Below are 18,313 nucleotides of genomic sequence, written 5' to 3' on the forward strand. Positions count from 1 at the left end.
AAATATAATATATATAAAATATAAGTCAGATCTACCCTAGACAAGAGTTTGAGGGAGCTGACCAGACCAAATCCTTCCCAGGCATACACATCCCTTTTTGTGCACTCAACGTGTTCGACACATTCGTGTCCTCTGCGTCCATCAGAAGGCACATAGCCAGACAGCATTTTCAAGAAAAAAAATTCACCCTGAATGTGAAAATCAAGTCCAAGGGGCTTAGGCACCTAGCTCCTGCAGTCAGCAACCTCTTAGTGGAGTTAAATCATTGCCTGTTCAGGAAGTTTTTGGTTAACAATTAACCTGTGCAGGTGGGGGCATTTTCATGCCGCGCTGGAATTGTATGGATGTCTGTGACCTGCGTGATACATTTCAAAGTCTTGTGGATTTTTAAAGAATCTAGATAATATGTTGCCTGAGCCTCCTTCCTTCATTAACAACCGTACAACTCATTACAAACACAAGTTCATCTCACCAACAGGTCTGCAGAAGGGAATTTGTCCCAATCAGTCATGGGACCTTCCAAGAGCAACAGAGATATTTGTCCCAGACCTCCTCAAAGCCTTGGTTTATACTTGGACCTACAGCATTGTGGATAAAGCACCTCAGTTTGCAAGGGCAGCAGCTGTGGGTCAGGAGGACCATTGGTTTTAGGGGATTCTCACGCTGCCTACCCTGCAGAGCCAGGCATTAACTCTTATTCAGCCCTATTGCAAACTCCCAGTGACCACAGCCCAACCCCACCGTACCTAGGATAGCATCTCGAAGCTCCTGTGTGATGATGGGTAGGTCATCAACATCCACAAAGTGCAGGTGCTTCTCAGGAGGCTGGCTGGCAGCAGCCGAGAGCTCCAGGTAATTCCCCCGTCCAGTGCTGACGATGAAGACTGTCACTCCCATGTCCTTCAGGAGCTGCATGGGTTCAGAGATGTCATCAGTGGAGAAACCATCTGTCACCCAAACCAGTACCTTGGGCACATCTGGCCGAGCACCAGCTTCATCACTGAAGAACTTCTCCTTGGCATAGGAGAGTGCTTTGCCTGTGTTGGTGTCACCCATGAGCTGTCGAGTGTTCTGGATGGCTTGTTGCACAGTCTCGCTAGACAGGTACCGGTCAAACGGGAACTCCATGGTGGGCGTAGTGCTGATGTGGATGATGCTGGCCTGGACATCTTTGGGGCCAAAGGTGAAAGGTTGCACAAGGTCCCAGATGAATTCCTTGACCTTGGAAAACTCATAGTAGGAGACGCTGCCAGAGCTGTCCAGCAAGAAGAGGAGGTCCCCCTCTGAATTGGAAATAGATGGCTGGGGACCTAGCAGGGGAAGAGAGAGGAAGGTACGTTAGTGGAATGATGTGAACCCATACCTGCACAGGCATCTGCTGGGAAAGCTTGGTTATCTTGTGCCAAATCTCAGAATTGAGTGAGAATTTTGCTGGTTAGAGACCTCAGGATTTGCAAGAACTGCTCACCCCATCTCCCGTCATTGGACAGCTTTGCTTAGACTCAGCAGTTTGATCACAACCGTTCTTTGCGAACACTTTGAGATGCTAACACTCAAGTGTTAGCCAGAGGCCTGCCTGTGATTGTTCACAAACTAACTTCTCTTAGCACCTTTTGTTTTAAAGTCTATTGCCAAAAAAGCTGTTTCTGTTGTGAACAGAAAACTGGTTAAGTCCTCTGAGGTTCAAGAACCTGAATTGGTTACAGGATCACAGAGAGAAAGAGGAAAAAAGTTTGAGACCCCCCACCACCACACCACTGAATAGGAGGATTGTGACCTGCGTTGGACTACTTGTCTCCCACTGCTTTCTTTGGGACGTCACATCTGCTTAGCCTGATCTAGACCCTGCCCAAGAGGGTCACTGCAAGGAGGGAAGCCAAAGCACTGCAGCAGAGCTGGAAAGAGCTCTTGGAGGCACCGCAGGACAGCAGCCCTGCGCTGATCCACCTGGCCATGGGACCCCCTCAGCAGCACACTTCAAACACACCACCCATCCCACAGGGTTTCATGTTGGCCAAGAGGATGAGACATGCAAAGGAACAGTTGGAGCATCTCAGCAATACAGCAGCAGCAGCCCTGAGCACCAGTGGTGTGCTTGGTCCGTGGCCGTGAACAACGGCACAATATCCAAGCACATGAGTGTTGCAGGTCCGATACTCCACGTACTTCGGTCGGTGGAGACAGACAACAGAGACTCACAGTGAACAGTCAGCACATCTCAGCCCTGCTATGTCCAGCTTGTCCTCTGCCTCTTGGCAAAGGCCAATGCTACAGACAAATTTTGCCTTTTGGAGCTTCTTCCTTTTACATGCTCTGCACCTCCCCTAGATCAATCACCGTTCAACAGAGGTAAGGCTGAAGATGCACCTCGCCTGGCCGCTGCGGTGAGCTCTCTAGGAGCTGCGAGAAGACCTCCCCCTGCCTGCATTGGCTCCCCACCCTCCAGGCTTTGTTGCCAAGTTTGTTTTAGAAACTCACGTTCTATACATTTGCAAAGATGAAGACAGCAAGGAGGTGCAATAGTTACTTTTTTTCCCTCCTTTCCATTCACATGGATGATCCTTACTGTCCAAGGAGCTACTTGGATGGCCAGAACAGGCCCCCTGTCTCTCAGAAGAAAAAGGCCAGTCATGGAAGAGGAGAGGCAGTCCAAAAAACCTGAAAAACTGGGATGAAATATGCCTGAATTCGCCCTACTGCAAATACAGGTCCTCATGGAACGAGGGCAGGATGAATGCTCGATATTCCTCTGGTCCACGTTCAGTGAAGATGCATAACAGGTGGGAGCAGAAAATGCCATTGCAGCATTTCCCAGGACACAAATCTCACGTCCTCATTCTTCGGTCCTGCACAAGGACAGGGGCTGGAACAGGGCAAGGAGCCAACACAAGCAGGGTAGAAGAGATGCCCTGGACCTGACGTTGCAGGAGCAACGGGACCTCTGGCTCCCGAGCACACCTAGCACTTCCACACTACACTCATACAGGATCCACAAGCACCGCGCCAACTCACAAAACCTCATGCCAGTCTTTCCAGGCACATGTTATTAACCCAGGACAGATAAACTGAAAGGCCAGGGCAGCGGAAAGAGGCAGGAGCTGAGGCACAAGAGTCAGGGTAGAGCCAACAGTACAACCCACGAGTCCTGGAACCTGCTCTCGGTGCCGCAGAAAAGAACGTCTCTGAGCTACATCAGCTTGTACTTGACACCTCTTGTTACACAACACCAGGCTGATCCCGAGTACTTTCTGCTCCAAGCTGGATGTGGACCTGCTCCAGGAGCTGGGAACATTCCTCACCAGCCCGAGCCAGCAGGTCAGTGGTGCCCCATGCAAGGGAGTAGCCTCTGCCATCCAGAGCTGCTGCTAACGCGCAGCGGTCCCGGAGAAAGAAGTAAACCACCGATTGCAAGACTGAGAGCAACTGCCAAGGTCTTTTGGGCCTAAAACAACGTATAGCTTTATCCTATCTTATGACAATGGCAGTGCCTGGAAGAAAAATGAGCTGTATTTGGAAAAGAATGAAATTATAAAGAAACTTGATGAGAAAAACTGCTGGCTCTGCTCTCCCAGGAGAGGTGGCTCATTCTCAGAACCGGCCGCCTCTCGGTTCAAAGGCTACGGCCCACACAAGACTGGCAGAAAGCTCCCTCATTTAGACCCCTGTTGGTAGGAAAGTCTGGAGCGGAGGAACTCCTCCTTAGATGACTTTTAAAAAGCTAGCCTATTGATGATTTCTTGCTCTTCTGAATGCATATTGACCTCCTTTCCCAGACGGTCTTCAGAGCAGCACCTCAAAGGGACTCCGGACAAGATGTTGGGGAAAGGGTTGCACAGACCCATTTGTGCAGAAGAACGCAACATGTCAGGAACAACATGCTTCTGAGGGTATGGCCTGGAGTCGCACTCCATTCGACTCTTTTTTTCTTACCCTTTCAATTAAACTGCTGCGTGGAAAGCACAAACGCATAGGGGACTGCTCCTCCTCCCACTCCCAAAGCTTGGGAGATCTACAATAGCTGGAACATCAATACTGAATTGGGAATTCTTTTAACCACCACCCTGCTTTCTGACAACTTCTGAGGTGCAAGAAAGGAGAAAAAGCCTTGGACCAGAGATTCCTGCCTGCCCACTTGGGCTCCTCTATCAGTGAAGGGATCAGGAATGTGGGGTAGCCAAGCAACGGGGGTTCTGGAGCACGGATGGACTTGGTGCCGCACACAGCGGTTGAGTGCTGGAGCCATGTGTGGGAGCCAAAACCACAAGGCAGTAGACAGCTGCATGGAAAGGCTCCTGTAAAATTAATTGCTCTAAGGAGACAGCTCATGCAAACAGTTCTCCCTTGCAGAAAGCCATGTCAAGGCAGGCCCAGAGACAGCAATGAGCCTGGCAAAGATGAGCAGGGAGTTGCTAAGTCCCTACTGTGGCACTACTCCAAAACGCGGTTATGGGATGGTAAAATCAAGAGGAAGGAAAGGACCAGGGCAAGGGAACAGCGAGTGGGTAAGAAAGGGTCTATAACATGTCACAGAATGGTTTGGGTTGGAAGGGACCTTCAAGCTCACCCAGTTCCAACCCCCTGCCAGGGGCAGGGACCCCTTCCATCAGACCAGGTTGCTCAAAGCCCCATCCAACCTGGCCTCAAATACTCCCAGGGATGGGGCAGCCACAGCTTCTCTGGGCAAGCAGTAAAACTGGGAAAAAACCCCACAGGATCACCTGATGTCCTAACAGTGAAACCTAATGACCCGAGCACAGAAAAGATCACGAACCAGCAAGAGCGCAGCCATTCAGGGTACAACACAAGGTGTTCGGGGGGGGAAAACAGAAGGCGAAGAAGTAGTTCAGGCTTGAGCCACAGGGACTTGATCCTTTCTGCCCAGTCTTCATCTGAAGAGTCTTTACCCTGCTATTTATTTCCCTCACTGGGTACTGTTCAGATGCCCATCTGTGCGACTAGGGCGTGAGTGCCTGGGTCTGTGCCACGGCAGGAGTGTTCATGTCCACGTGCTCAGGAATGTCAGGGAGAGGTACATTGGAGAAAGGATGGGGGACAGGAGGGACATGTGAGAGTCAGGACCACACTTATTGCATGTGTTACACTATAGGTGTGCGCTGGAAGAAAGCCAGAGTGGTTGCACACATGGTCTCTAAACACACAAATAAATAAGCATGCTGCCTACAAGTCACCGTGCTGCTACAGAGACCAAGGCCCCACAGGAACCACTCTCCTGCAGTAGGTGTTGGCCGAGATGGCAGAGGCATACCAGATCTCCTGAAACCACAGGAACCTTCAGAAATGGAGAACGTTAAAGTTACTGGGAGGTGACTAAGCAAGAGATGCTGGGAGGTGGCAGGAGTAGGACCTGCAGCCTACATGGATGACAGCCCATTCTGCGTGACCCAGCACAACTCGGCCCTGTCTGGCAGACACGAACCCCCAGCAACTCGGCAGTCAGAGCTGAGCAAAAAATAAAAGTCAAGTCCAGTAAGCATCCTACGATTTCATCACCGCATCACACAGTAGAGCTGAACCTGTGACCTATGGGTCCCTGCCACCGGTTCCTAGAGCTCCCTACCTCCTAAGGGCATTCCAGCAGGGCAGAGAAACAAGGGCTTTGTTTAGAGCTTCTGCTCGCACGAAGCAAAGCAAACAGATGTAGCCATGGCTCTACGCTTTCCCCTCCACTGGAAGAAGTACAAGCCACTTACTTGGCCGGCAAGCCATAGCCAGAGATCTTGGCAACACGATTGCCGCCTCTGAGGAGGAAATCATTACTTCTCCCCTTTGCTCCTCACTCATTTCCCAAACGTTGCAGCAAACAGCTTCTGTGAAAGCTTCTGACCCCGGCAGGGCAGGGATCAATGGCCAAAGGACATTGCGCACAAGTGAGAAACAAGGTCACACTCTGCACGAGCGCTCTGGGAGGGGAATTTGGAATTTATTACAAGGGAACCGACGCAAGCAAAATCCCAGTACTGCCAGAACTACCTGCATGGGGGAAGGCATGGGTGAAAACCAGCGTGGAGCACATCCTCAAAAGAGGACATCAAAGGAGAGTCAAGAGCAATGGCCCTGTCAAATTGCACTCTCGAGTGTACCCTACAGCTCTGGGACACCGAGAGAGCTGGGTTTAATGTTAACATGCTTTAAACACCAGTTTGCCCCATCATACATGTTTGCTGGAAATAGCTGTGTTCATTAGGAGGCTCTGCAGCTTGACACCACAACGTTCTGCCTGGAGAGTAGAAAGCATTGGTTAACACCGACTGGTTAACAACTGGTTAACAAAAAGCAAGTTATGCTGGCGGGCAGGTATATAGTTTGGAGCTAAAGGGATTGTCTGTGGGTGGAGCAGAAGGCTAATCCTTCATACAGGCAAATACCATCACAGTTACCTTTACTTAACACTCAGCCCTGACTAAGATGGAAACAAATTCCTCCCATTTAGATAAAGCAGGAAGGATCCATAAAAAAAGAAATCTAGACAAAGGATCTCACTACATCAAGAGTGTGGCAACGCTTATAAAGTGACTGGACACTCCGTCGTCCTTCCCTTCAGGTTTAGGTTTTCAATTCCCTCATTTTTCTTCCTGTTCTTTGTCCTCCATCCAATATAAACATGCCATCCGTGCAGAGGTGGGGCTGTGGAGATCTGTTACCAGTAAATCCCTGCCTTACGCAAGCAGCTGCTGTTTTCAAGCAGTTTCCCTGCTTTACAGCAAAAGACAACCGGCTGTTTGGCAAGATCCCCAAGGAAGATTTCTCACTTTCAGTGGGATTCGGAGAGAAGCAGCATCCATTAGCACCTCCCTGCCTCCTGAACTGTCACGCCTTTGCTTCTGAAGAGCTGAGGAATAATTCTGCAGATCTCGTATCATTGCTGCTCCTCTACTTAAGCCTAGGGAACAAGGGAGAACACACGGCAGCATCCTCTAGCTAGTAACGTGGTCAGCAGACACAGATCAGCCGTGCAAAGCGGTGTTTTGAAGGGATCAATACGGGAGCAAAATGTCACCATGGAGTCACAGTGCTGCCTATTTAAATGCTTGGCTTTTCCAGGAGAAAAACAGCTGGTCAGACTTCCCTGTCTTACACCGAAATACTGACGGGAGCCATCTGCTTCATCCCTGCGCTCTCAGCTGGGACCTGAACACACGCCACATGCCTGATGTACATGGGACTTGGAACTTGTAGAGCATAAAGGATTTAACAGCCAAAAACGATATCACATCCTGTCTTGGTTAACTATGTTTGAAATTCCCTGTTTGTCTTCCCTTCTCATTGTTTGGCCATGCAAGGAGAAAAGTCCTACTAGAAGCAGAGCCGGGTTTGGAGGCTGGAGAACGCCGTGTGTGCATCCCTGGGGCCCCTTGGGATGGCAGTGAGAGGCAGGAGGAGAAAGGTACGGCCTCTCCCAGAAGGAGAGGTATCCCACCAAGCCAGCCAGGAGGTATTTTACACTTAAAAAACCACATCAGAAAGAGGCCTATGCCATGGGAGACAGCTAAATCACTTGCCTTTTTAAGGAGCTGAGCTCCACCAAGGAAAATATACTTGTGTGACTGAAAGCCCAAACTGCCTACGCAGGTTCCAGCTCGTCCATGCCGTAGATTACAGGCTGTAGGTTGAGAAATGGCCCTTCAGATGAATTCCTCTGGCAGGGAGGAAGCCAGGTTACCATCTCTTATGATCTTTCCAAGAGTTTCACTATCTCCGCTGTTTTATTTAGAGTCTCAAGAGTCCTGGAATCAAGGAATTACGCCAGGTACTGAGCTATGCTTCAGAGATCAGTACGTGCAGGGCCCTCTACAAAGTGCGTATGGATGGGCTGTCTTTATGTTTCACTTGCTGCACCCACAGGGATGGCAACATCCCCATCATTTTCTGCTGATGCTCGTCCAGAGTAACTAGTACTGACAGCCTAAGTTTCATTTATCAAAGCTCAAACTTTACACTGATGCAACAGAGATCTAAACCTGGACCCAAAGAGGAAAGTGGTGGAGCTGGTCATGCAATGCTCTGCCTTGACTTTGTGCCTTGGTGCACTAGGTCAACAGCCATTGCCCTGAAAGAGCTAAGCGTTCCCCTGCATGTAGAAAAACCACTGGCACCCAGTAGCTTCCTCACTTTGTCCACTGCAGCTGAGAATAAAGCCACAATCATTCACACTCAGTCCAAGTCCCTAGGAAACAGAGTTATGAGCATGTATCCTACCTCCCAAACAGTTCCTTTCATTGTGTGATCACGGCACACCACCATGGCACCTCCAGACAAGAGCTAGCCCATGCCCAGGAGCCCTGCCAGACTGGCTGTTTGCTCAAGGTTGCTTTAGGAAGCACCCAGGAGGAGCCCAGGAGGCCGCCACATCAAAGCCTCTGGGGCACGGGCACCCTTCCCACCGGCAGGTTCATTTCCCCGCAAGGCACTTGGCAGTCTCCAAGCCAAAGTCAGCCACATCAACAAGGCAACATGCACAACTTCGCTTCTGGAGCAAGGCACAATCCTTCTGCAAAGCCATGGTTTGCTTTTCCCACATACTCTGAAGGTCTAAGCATTGGGGTTTTTTTAGCCTGGGCTGGGGAACTGCCACATACACTCCCATGGCAGCAGAGATGCATGACAATAGGAATAACTGCTCCCTGTGTGGACATCCAGCATTGTGACAATGCCAGAGGCAGCAGCACCATTCCTGAACTGGCTGGTGTCACCGAGGGACACAATCCAGTCCCCTGTAAGGGGATGCGAGCAATAAACAGTCTGCTCTGCATACCAGAACCGGACCCCAGCAGTCTGGGCTGCCGTCTGAGCCCCAGGAGCTCCCATCCAGGTAGACAAGAGCTTCCCTTCTCCTTTCACACCGCAGGACATTGCCCAGGTGCAGTGAAAACCAGAGGCAGCCAGCAGGAGCCCTGCAGTCCAAGGGCAGAACCTTCTTCTCCTTGTGAACAGGAGGCAGAACAAAAGTAATTGCGTCAGCTTAACCATCGCGACGGGGGCTACGGCTTCTGCCCAGCACGCCGGTGCAGGACCCAGAAATGAGACGTTTATCTCCTCCGTGGCCCTTTCCCCGCTGTCAGTTCTGCGAGACAGACCCATAACCGTTTGCCCTGAACAGTCTCCAAGAGAAAGCATTTTAAAGAGGAAATGTAGTGATTGAGTTACAGAGATCAGCAAGAGAACAAGGCAGGTATAGTATCAATCACTGGTTTTACTTCTGTTAATTGGTGTGCCACAGTACACAGCTAACAGAGAGGAGCCAGGACTTTTTCCATATAATCGCACTAAACGCTGCAAGCAGTTTCTGAAACAGTTTCCTTTCCGCTACTAAAACCAAGCAAGATAAAATTTCTTTTAATATCGCAATTCTAGAAAGGTTTTGTTTGTTTGTTTTGTCCTTATGCCAGCAAAGTAACATATAACTATGCACCTAAGCAGCAATATAACTTCAGTTTTTATGCTGAAAATGTTTTTACGAGAAGCTCGAAGGACCAGGAGGTATTAAATAGGGGAAAGTAAGGGAACACCTTGCCTTTTCGGGTACTCACCCCTCTCAGGTGCGTTCTGTCCCACAGCAAACTGCAGCCACAGACCAAGCGAAAGCACCGTCTTGGCCAACATAGCAAAGTCTGGTCCTGGGCAAACTACCTTAAATCCAAAAGTTTGGCTCTGTGAAGGCAGATGAAAAGCTTAAGATCAGTCATATTATATGCAAGGATCCACCAGATCCCAGGGTGCCACTTCTCTGCTGCTCATGTCTTGAGATCCGACTGCTTCTTTATGTGCGTTTTGCTGGGCTGTGGTGTAAGCTCTGGCTCCTGTAGGCAATTTTCCTTCCCCCCCCCCTCCACTCCTTTTAAAGTCATAAATCCATCTTGACAGGAATAGCTGAAGGAGAGGCACAAACACCGCTCCTGCTGTTTTTTTGCTCTCCCGAGTTAAACTTGCCCCGGCAGCGTGGATTCAATTGCAGGCAGTCTGCGTGCAGCTGGACTGGTTTGAAAAAAAAATAATAAATATATCCCTATAGATAAAACTTTGGCCCTGCAAGATGCTGGCAGCAGCCCAACTACCAGGGGGAAGAAAAAAAAAAGGCAAGCTCAGAGAAATCCAAAGCTGCTCTGCTCTGGAATGAACTAGAAGAAGGAAAAACACGTAAATAGAGGAAAGAAAAAGTAGAAAGGCTGGGGAACATGCCCTGCCCTGGCAATATTGGCTAATCTTCTGGGAGGAGGCAGGCTGAGCGTTCCTCCAGGTCCTAGCACTGCCCAGCGTGTGTCCCTCCCTTCCCGTGGGCTGCCCCACGCCACACACGAGGGCTACGAACACACACCGTGCTTTGCTGCGTTACCCCGGAGAAGAGCTGGTGCCAAAGGCCCCCAGAAAAGCAGAGTGTGTCGAGATGGGGAGCATCAGCCGCGAAGAACAGGGCATGAAGCAATATCCTCTGGTACACGCAGCCTGCTACGTGCCCACTGATGATCTCCCTTTGGTATGGCGTTAAATAAGTTCTCAAATTTGTGACTTCTGAGTCAAAGGGGACTCACACGCCTGAAGATAAACCTGTGACAAATAACTTACTGGATGGAGAAGAGTTTGGCAGACAGCATATACCAAAATACTTCCAGTTCAACCTTCACAGGCACGCGGCCTCTCCGTTTCCCCTGTACGCGGGAGAGTTTTGCCAGAACAAAAACCGGACCAAACCTGGTTTCCCTTCTCATAGCTGTCCTGCTGTCCATACATCTGCTTTTGGCTCCTACTCAGCAGGCAGAGGTGACAATAGTCCCTTTCTCTTCTTTCTCTTTGGGTTTTAACATGCGCTACTTCTGGACAGATCCAAAACATTACTAGTAGAGAAAAGCTGGAAAGTTACACCCAATTATGAAGAGACCGATCAATCATCATCTCCCTTAACACGAGGAATGACCAAGAAGACAGACTAAAAAGTAGCAAAGGAAGAATGGTTAGAAGCCTGTGGGATTTCTGAAACTGGTGAGCAATATTTCCTCCAATTTGATTTTCTCTCTCCTGGGAACTGTAAAAAAAGTGAACAGGAGTTAGGAGCCAAGGACCTGTGCAGGTTAGGGAAAAAAAAAGTTGTATCCAAACTCATCAACCAAATGGAAAGCCAGAACAAGCCCAAGAAATCAGATCCCATCGAGAAACCATGGATTCAGGCAGCTAGTTAAACTTCCTGGGCACTTGTTTATGTTTCTCCTCCCAGTTTGGTACCCAGCTGCATCAAAGGAGCTTTGCAATACCAGGTTGTACGATACCTCAATCCCACGTAGCATAACCCTCACCCACCGATTCACACAGGCTGCAATAAGCATTATCCCAGCTACTCAAGAGAATCAGATACCCCTGCTCCCATACCAACCGCATGTAACTTGTGAGATCCCCTCAACGGTGGGATCCGGATCCTGGTGCAATAGCTATGGTGGAGCTGGTTTCCCTGACACAGAGCAGGGTTTCTTAATGTTACAGCCCACTGAAAGAAGTCTGGATACGAGCTGCTGAGTTATGCCTGACCATAGGCACAGTGGGCTTGATCATTCCTTTTTGAAATCAAGAGCAGACTTTTTTTCCCCTCTGACTCAGTGTGGTTTGGACCTGTCCCCGTCAGAGTTGTGCTAATTTAACAGCCCTCACGGTGAAGTCAGTAGGAAACACAGGTGCTCCAGCAGTGAAACTCTCTGTAGTCTCATTTGGAAAGTAAGATTCCAGGGAAAAATTACACAGCAAAGCAAATCACACCATGGTCTAATTCACCAATCTGAGCAAATTCATCAATTCTCATTGCACAGATTCACATTCAATTCACTTGCTGATGGATTGACCATGATGGCAGCCAAGAAGGCAAAACATGTTCCAAACCACTGTTGAGTGAAGTACTTGTTCAGTCGCATCCTTGTTCTCTGCTGGTGAACATAACCTACTTGCCATTCTGGTGACTATATCCTACTTGCCGCTCTCACACTGGTTGTATTCTGGACCTGGGACGTGGAAGGGATGGGCTGAAGGAAGCAAGCGTTGCCCCATTGCAAACCATCTGCTTCTCATCACCTAACCTGGACATCCATCTGCTCCCGGTCCTATCCTCCTTCTGCCCCATTGTCAGAGAAAATGACAGCAAAGACAGTGGGCTAGAAACGCTATGGGTCTGGTTGCCAGGGCTCACGGATGCGTGTTCATAGCCCCTTGACTAGGGCTGGTGGGTATATGGAGATGATTTCCTTCCATTACTCACTTCCCAAGGAAGTCTTTCGACGGAAGCATTGCTCATCTTAGAATAATTCCCTCTTTTGTGAGTTTATCAATGTGAATGCCTTTCAGTCTCACACCCTGCAGCCTGGAGAGATTTCAGCCTTTATCTCTATGCAAGTCCTGCTGGGACAGGTGGAAGCAGGAAAAAACAGCCCGAAAAATAATTAGATCTTATACAATTTTGTTTTATTTTTAAACTTTACTGTAATTGACAGATCCTGTTTCCAGTAAGACTGGTGCATGTGTATACTCTGATTCTTCCCTAGTTGCATCCTGCACTGTGAAGCCAGCAGCACCGCTCCAGATTTGCTCCTGTTTAAACGCCATCAGAATCTGGCTGCAGATCTCAGCTTAAGCTCCGCTCCCCATCACTGCTAAGCTCACGTTCTCCACCTGTCACTGACTTAACTGAAGTTCACTCGGGACGATTATCTCACCGTGCCAAGAACAGCTCAGCAACAATTAACAATTGTTAAAAGAAAAACAAGAAAAAAAACTCCAAACAAAACCCTCCAACAGCCAACTTACCGTATTTTGGTTGTGATATTACTGAGACTCAGACATACATTGTACAGCACAAACCCTCAGTACTACCCTTCAGCGTTCGGCGCGCGGGAAGGCTTCGGTGGCGTGCTGCAGCTGCCCTGACATTCTGGGGATGTAAACAAGAGGCAGTTTCTGAAGAGATGCAATATCCTTTCCGAGACAAATTACCGCAGCTGAAACAAACAGCCTTTTGGGAACACAGCCTTGTTTCAGCTCTGCATAAAAGTTTTTGTTTGGAGGGGTTATCTATATATGGCAATTTGGAAATTCCCCATTTGGAAAGGAAGCAAAGCAGCTCTGCAGCATTGGAAGAACGATGTGGGTAAAAAGCTGTCCCTTGAACTCCAGGGAAGGGTTGTGCAGCCCAGCACAGGTGAGCAGTTACCCAAGGTAACGATAATTCAACTTGTCTGCACGTGCCTGGGTCTTGGGGTGGAAGGCAAGACCTCTGCCAGCTCATGCTGAGCCATCAGTTCGATGCTGACGCAGAGGATGCAGATAGCAACTGAATCACCAATATCCACCGCTAACTCCAGGTCTTCATCCGAACACCGACCACGCGTGGCTCACCTGACTGCCCCACTATGTCACATTAAACTTTTAAACAGCTACAAGCCGCAGGGCTGGAGGGCGTGAACTTGAACTCCACCGACTCCAGAAATGCCATTCTGACTTCAAGCAGGGAGGATCCGGCCCTGTGTTGTCAGTTCTCAGTTAACAGTCTGTCATGCAATCACCAGCCTCAAGTCAGCTCTTATTTTTGTTTGACTTGGAAGGCAAACTATAAAAATAGACATGTTTACTCCCTGCATTCACCAGTTTTATTTTTCTCAAAAGTTGCCCAGTGACTAGGAATGACTCCACAGTGAGGTAAAGTCTAGCTTATAGATGATCTCTTTCATCCCAAAGCATCCTAAAAAGTCACCCAGCACAAAAATACAGCCACTTCTGGGGTGAAGTGCAGTAGTTTTTCAACTACTTGCAGCAGTATTACGCTAAAGCTTAAGATACGTGAAAAAATTTGCAGGATAGATCTACTCTGGAGGAATGCAGCCGCCCAAATTAGAGTAGTGTCAGTATACTGGGAAAGGCTACTTCCCATCCTAATATTGAAGAACTGGCTGCAGAGTTATCAGGACCCTTCTAAAAATAGCCCGGTAACACCCAGCAATAAGAAAATACTTCTTCAGAAACATTGCCATGGGTGGGCACTCTTGCTATTTCCCTCTCCAGCATGGGGTCATGCCAGGACACAGCATCCTAGTTTTCTCTTGCGTGTATTTGCAGCAGCCCATTTCAAAATGAAGGACTTTATGGAAATAACACACGGGTAGACACAAGCATGTCAGATGTCTAATGCAGAGAGGGATGAGTTTCTCTAAGCAATTGCCTGCTCATGCTAGAGGCTTCAGTTCCCTCTGACTCCCAGGCAGCATACAATTTACTCCTCAGGTTTTACGAAATCTGCACAACATATGCTTGGGTGAGCTCTGAAGGAGTCAATTTGTCACAAAGCATCGGCTCACAGCCGCCAAAGTGACTTACACTCCCCAGAAACCTTCTGAGCTGGGTTGGGATGGACCAACTGCCGCAGTTCCTCTCCAACTGTGCATTCTGGGCATCTCCTGGTCTCTCCACAAGAGTCTGCCTTGAGGAATTCCAGACAGTATCAGCACGAGACAAGGGGCAGTGGAAGCTGGACATCTGCCCACCAAGGAGGAGAACCTAATCCTGCTGGTAGGCCACAAGACAGCCATCGGCTTCCTCAAACTCCAGCTTCCCAAAGAGCCTCAGCACACAATGCCTCCATACCTGCTGTCTCTTGTGATGTCCTGAATCTGTGGGTAATTTTATTGCAGGGAAATAATATCAGAGCAAAAAGAAACGGTAATTAAAGCTGTTGCCAATTTATCCGGAGAATTAGCATCAGTTCAACTAAGGGGGGAGGGCGCAGTTTGCTGAGCAGGATGCCAGAGCCAAAGTTAGAATCTTGGGGACAGATCCAAGGTAAATAGTGTCTCCTCACTGCAGCTTATTAGTACCAGGTTGCACCATCTGTGCACTTGGCATCTCTCTTGGGACAGAATCCAATTTGTCTGGTCCCTTTCTGCTTTTCTTGTGCACGTTTCCATCTATGGTTTCGTTCTGCTAACCTTCTAGACAATCGTAGCAGCCCACTAGCTCTTTGCAACAGCATTTCGAAAGAGCATCACAGAGCGACTGAAAAGGCACACATTCATTTGAGTCATACCATAGCATTTTGGGAGGGGATTAGCATTTACAAGTGAAACGCCTTTTCATTTATAAAGTGCCATTTTTTCCACTTTTCAGGGAGAGGAGGTAGTGGCTGTCAGTGCTGGAACATGTGAGCAAGCTGCTGAAGAACATCTTGATGAAAAGAGCATCTTGACTGCAAGCAAATTTTATAGCTAGGCGTGGGGGGTTGACCCCAGCTGGCAGCTAAGCATCCACCAGCACCAAGAAACTCATGGGTCAAAGTAAGAACAGTTTAATAAGTGAAGCAAAGCCACATACACGAGCAAAGCAAAATAAGGAACTTATTCCCTGCTTCCCATGAGCAAACAGATGTTTAGTCACTTCCTGCAAAGCAGGGCTTCAACGTATGTAAAAGTTGCTTGGGAAGACAAATCCTATAACCCCAGAAGTCCCCACTTTCCCATTTTCCGTGAGTTTTATTGCTGAGTACGTCACACATTAAGGAATATCCCTGTTGTCAATACAGGCCAGCTGTCCCAGCTGCATCCCTCCCAACTTCTTGCACACTCCCAGCCTACTCAGAGGAGGGGGTGGTGGGCATGGATGGAAAAAGAAAGCCTCAACACTATGCAAGCACAGCTCGGCGATAGCCAAAACATTAGGGAATTATCAATGCTATTTAAGTGATAAATCCAAAACACAGCACCGTACAGGCTGCTGTGAAGAAAATTAACTCCCTTCCAGCCAAACCCAGTAGACTGAGGCAAACCATGAGACCGCCAAGTGCAATAAAGAGCCTACACAGGATGCTGAAGCAATGCAAGGCAACGCCTCTGCACCCTTTCCCTCACAGCCTTCAGGAGCTGGGCTTGGATTCCAAGGGGTCAGGCAAGAAGAGCAGCACTTCAGATCCTATAAGAAATCAGTATTTCAGCAACAAGACTGTCTTCAAGGCAAGTCCAGTGGGACTGGGAAAGTGCTGGACTTGACCCTCCTCTCTCCATCCAGTCACCTGTCCAGGACCAGCTCCAAGCGCTCTACCTGCTTCAAAAATGGGCTTATGACAGCATCGGCAAGTCACTCCCAGAAGGCACGTCATATAGCAAGCACTGTTCCTTTATCACCTTTTTTTTTGAAAAAAAATAAAATCACATGTCATGGATATGAGCAAGAAGCAGAGGGAACAAAGTAGGACTAGAAATAAGAAACAGGGCCAGCTTCAGCTGGTAGATCTTGGTGCTGCTGCTTTGCTTCAGAGCCGATGCAGCATCGTGACTCTGCAAACTGCGACTCAAACCTGTTGAAATTGTCCCAGCACAGCTTGTAGAGCAAAGCTGCCGATATCAAGCCGCCTTATCTGCAAGCCAGCTCCCATCACCAGTCAGTGAAATCATCCCAGGCCTGAGAAAGTGTGCCCTAAATGAGTAGACCATTCCAAAATTTAATTGCGTCCGATGTAATCCATACATCGGGGCAAGAGACCACGTAATTATATCGTAGGGCGTACAGGGACCATGTTTTAATGATATAATGCTCCCATTGTCTTCAGGACAACTGGCCCAGAGCTAACAGCAGCTGCTGCTTCTTTCACATTTGTAAAGGCATTTACAGCCCTTTAAGGGAAAACTGCAGCGATGGACTGGTATGGGGCTTTGCGCCGCTCTTTTTGAGCCAGCCACAAACCCAGACTTGACTGTTGTTAAGAGCTAATACATACAGTTCCATTATGGGCTGAAAGGAATGGTATTAGGAAAAACAGACCACTGTATGCAGTGGCACTTTGAGTCAGACGTATGTTTACCACATAGCTGTGCAGCAGCCTGACTTTCTGAACTCCAGCTGAGCCAGTTTTGTTTACAAGCTCATAAAAATTGCATGGAGTTCAACCAGCTTCTTGCTTTCACCTTGCCTCTGGGTTCTAAAGCGGTTTAAATTTGTAGGAACAAATTAAATAATTTGCAGAGTTCCAGGAGGAGATTAAAGAGCAACCTGATACAGAGGGGGGGAAAAAAAGCAGGAGGGCTGGATGCCAGCAGTGCAAGGCAGAGCTCAAGAACTCAGGCCTGACTTAGTCCAGGCTTACTTACCCATCTGAGTTCAGGGTACCACAAGCCCAGAGATTTTATGTTCTCCTTGCTCCTGCCTGGAACTGTTGTAATTCCCTTGACCTCCCATAACTGCTCACAGCTAGAGTAGGCTGCCCCGCACGGGGATGTAGTAGCGAAGGGGTAAAACAGGAGAAAGAGCAAAAGGCAATGTAAGTGGCTCATTGCTCATTCAGATGCTCCTGGATTTCTCCTTTTGTCAGGTAGGTCAGAAATAACTAACATCTCTAGCCCTGTCTCTCCCACTTACTGTCGAGGGTCCTCCTTTGTGCGCAGCGGGCTGAATTAATAACTGTTGGGTTGTCATAACGCATCCTCCACCCCACTGCCAGAGATGCTAGTGGCTGTCCACAGGCATCAACTTCCCTGCCAAGGATGAGCTGACAGAACGAGTTCTTTGCTTCACTGCTTCACTCCTGTGCTTTCAGCTCAGCCTAGGACTTCGAAGAAGAGCAGGATAGGAAACACTACCCTTACAAATAAATAGGCAGGACACAGGCTCAGCCATCCTTGCGTGTACAAAAGGCACGGACTCCCCCACAATACACGCTGGGCGGTGAGCACAACCCCGACGTTAATACTAGGGGAGGAGGATGCAGATGTGCAAAACACAATTGACTTTTGGAGCCTGAGTCTTTACAGGAATGGCGTTCTCTTTCCCCGTGTTGCCACAAGTGGGTAGAAGTTGCACGTGAAGAGCTGTCTCCACAGTGCCAAGAACTGCAAAGGAGCGAGGGTACAACCCTGGGTGGGCCCGTGATAGTTCCTAACAGAGACCCACCGGGTCCTTAGGGCCAACATCTCTTTCCAAAGACTGGAAAGCTTGTGTTATGAGCTTCAGAGTTGCCCACTCACACAGAGGACTTAGGGGAAGAGTGGTCGATTCAGACCACAGAGATTCCTGTATCCTTGCTGAACCACCTTCCCCACGCGGCTCATACTGATTCTCAGACTCAGTTGGGCGCATGAGCTTAACGGCTCTGAAGAGAGGGGAAATATTTCGTGTTTATCCCTGAGAAACCATGGGCGTTTACAAACAAAAAGGGGCAAGCTCCCAGAGGAGAAGGTATTGTATTCCCTCCTCAGCTGCAGAGTCCAGCAGGAAAGTGCAACGTCCACTTAATATCAGGGTGGAGAGCGCCAGCCGTGCTATAGCTTAACCAGAACATCTCTGC

General features: G+C 48.8%; 1 protein-coding gene across 1 annotated transcript; it reads right to left on the reverse strand.

Moving 5' to 3' along the window:
- Positions 1-746: 746 nt before the first annotated feature.
- On the reverse strand, positions 747-9,621 carry LOC104166797 (von Willebrand factor A domain-containing protein 1-like; the record flags this gene model as incomplete). The annotated part of the gene is made up of 2 exons (XM_009706869.1): positions 9,549-9,621; positions 747-1,310 (listed from the first exon to the last, which is right to left on the reverse strand). Coding segments are annotated over exons 1-2 (637 nt in total), but the record flags the coding sequence as incomplete, so codon positions are not given.
- Between the last annotated feature and the right edge of the window lie 8,692 nt (positions 9,622-18,313).

Source organism: Cariama cristata, unplaced genomic scaffold, assembly GCF_000690535.1.
Source record: "Cariama cristata isolate BGI_N322 unplaced genomic scaffold, ASM69053v1 scaffold499, whole genome shotgun sequence".
Lineage (NCBI taxonomy): Eukaryota > Metazoa > Chordata > Aves > Cariamiformes > Cariamidae > Cariama > Cariama cristata.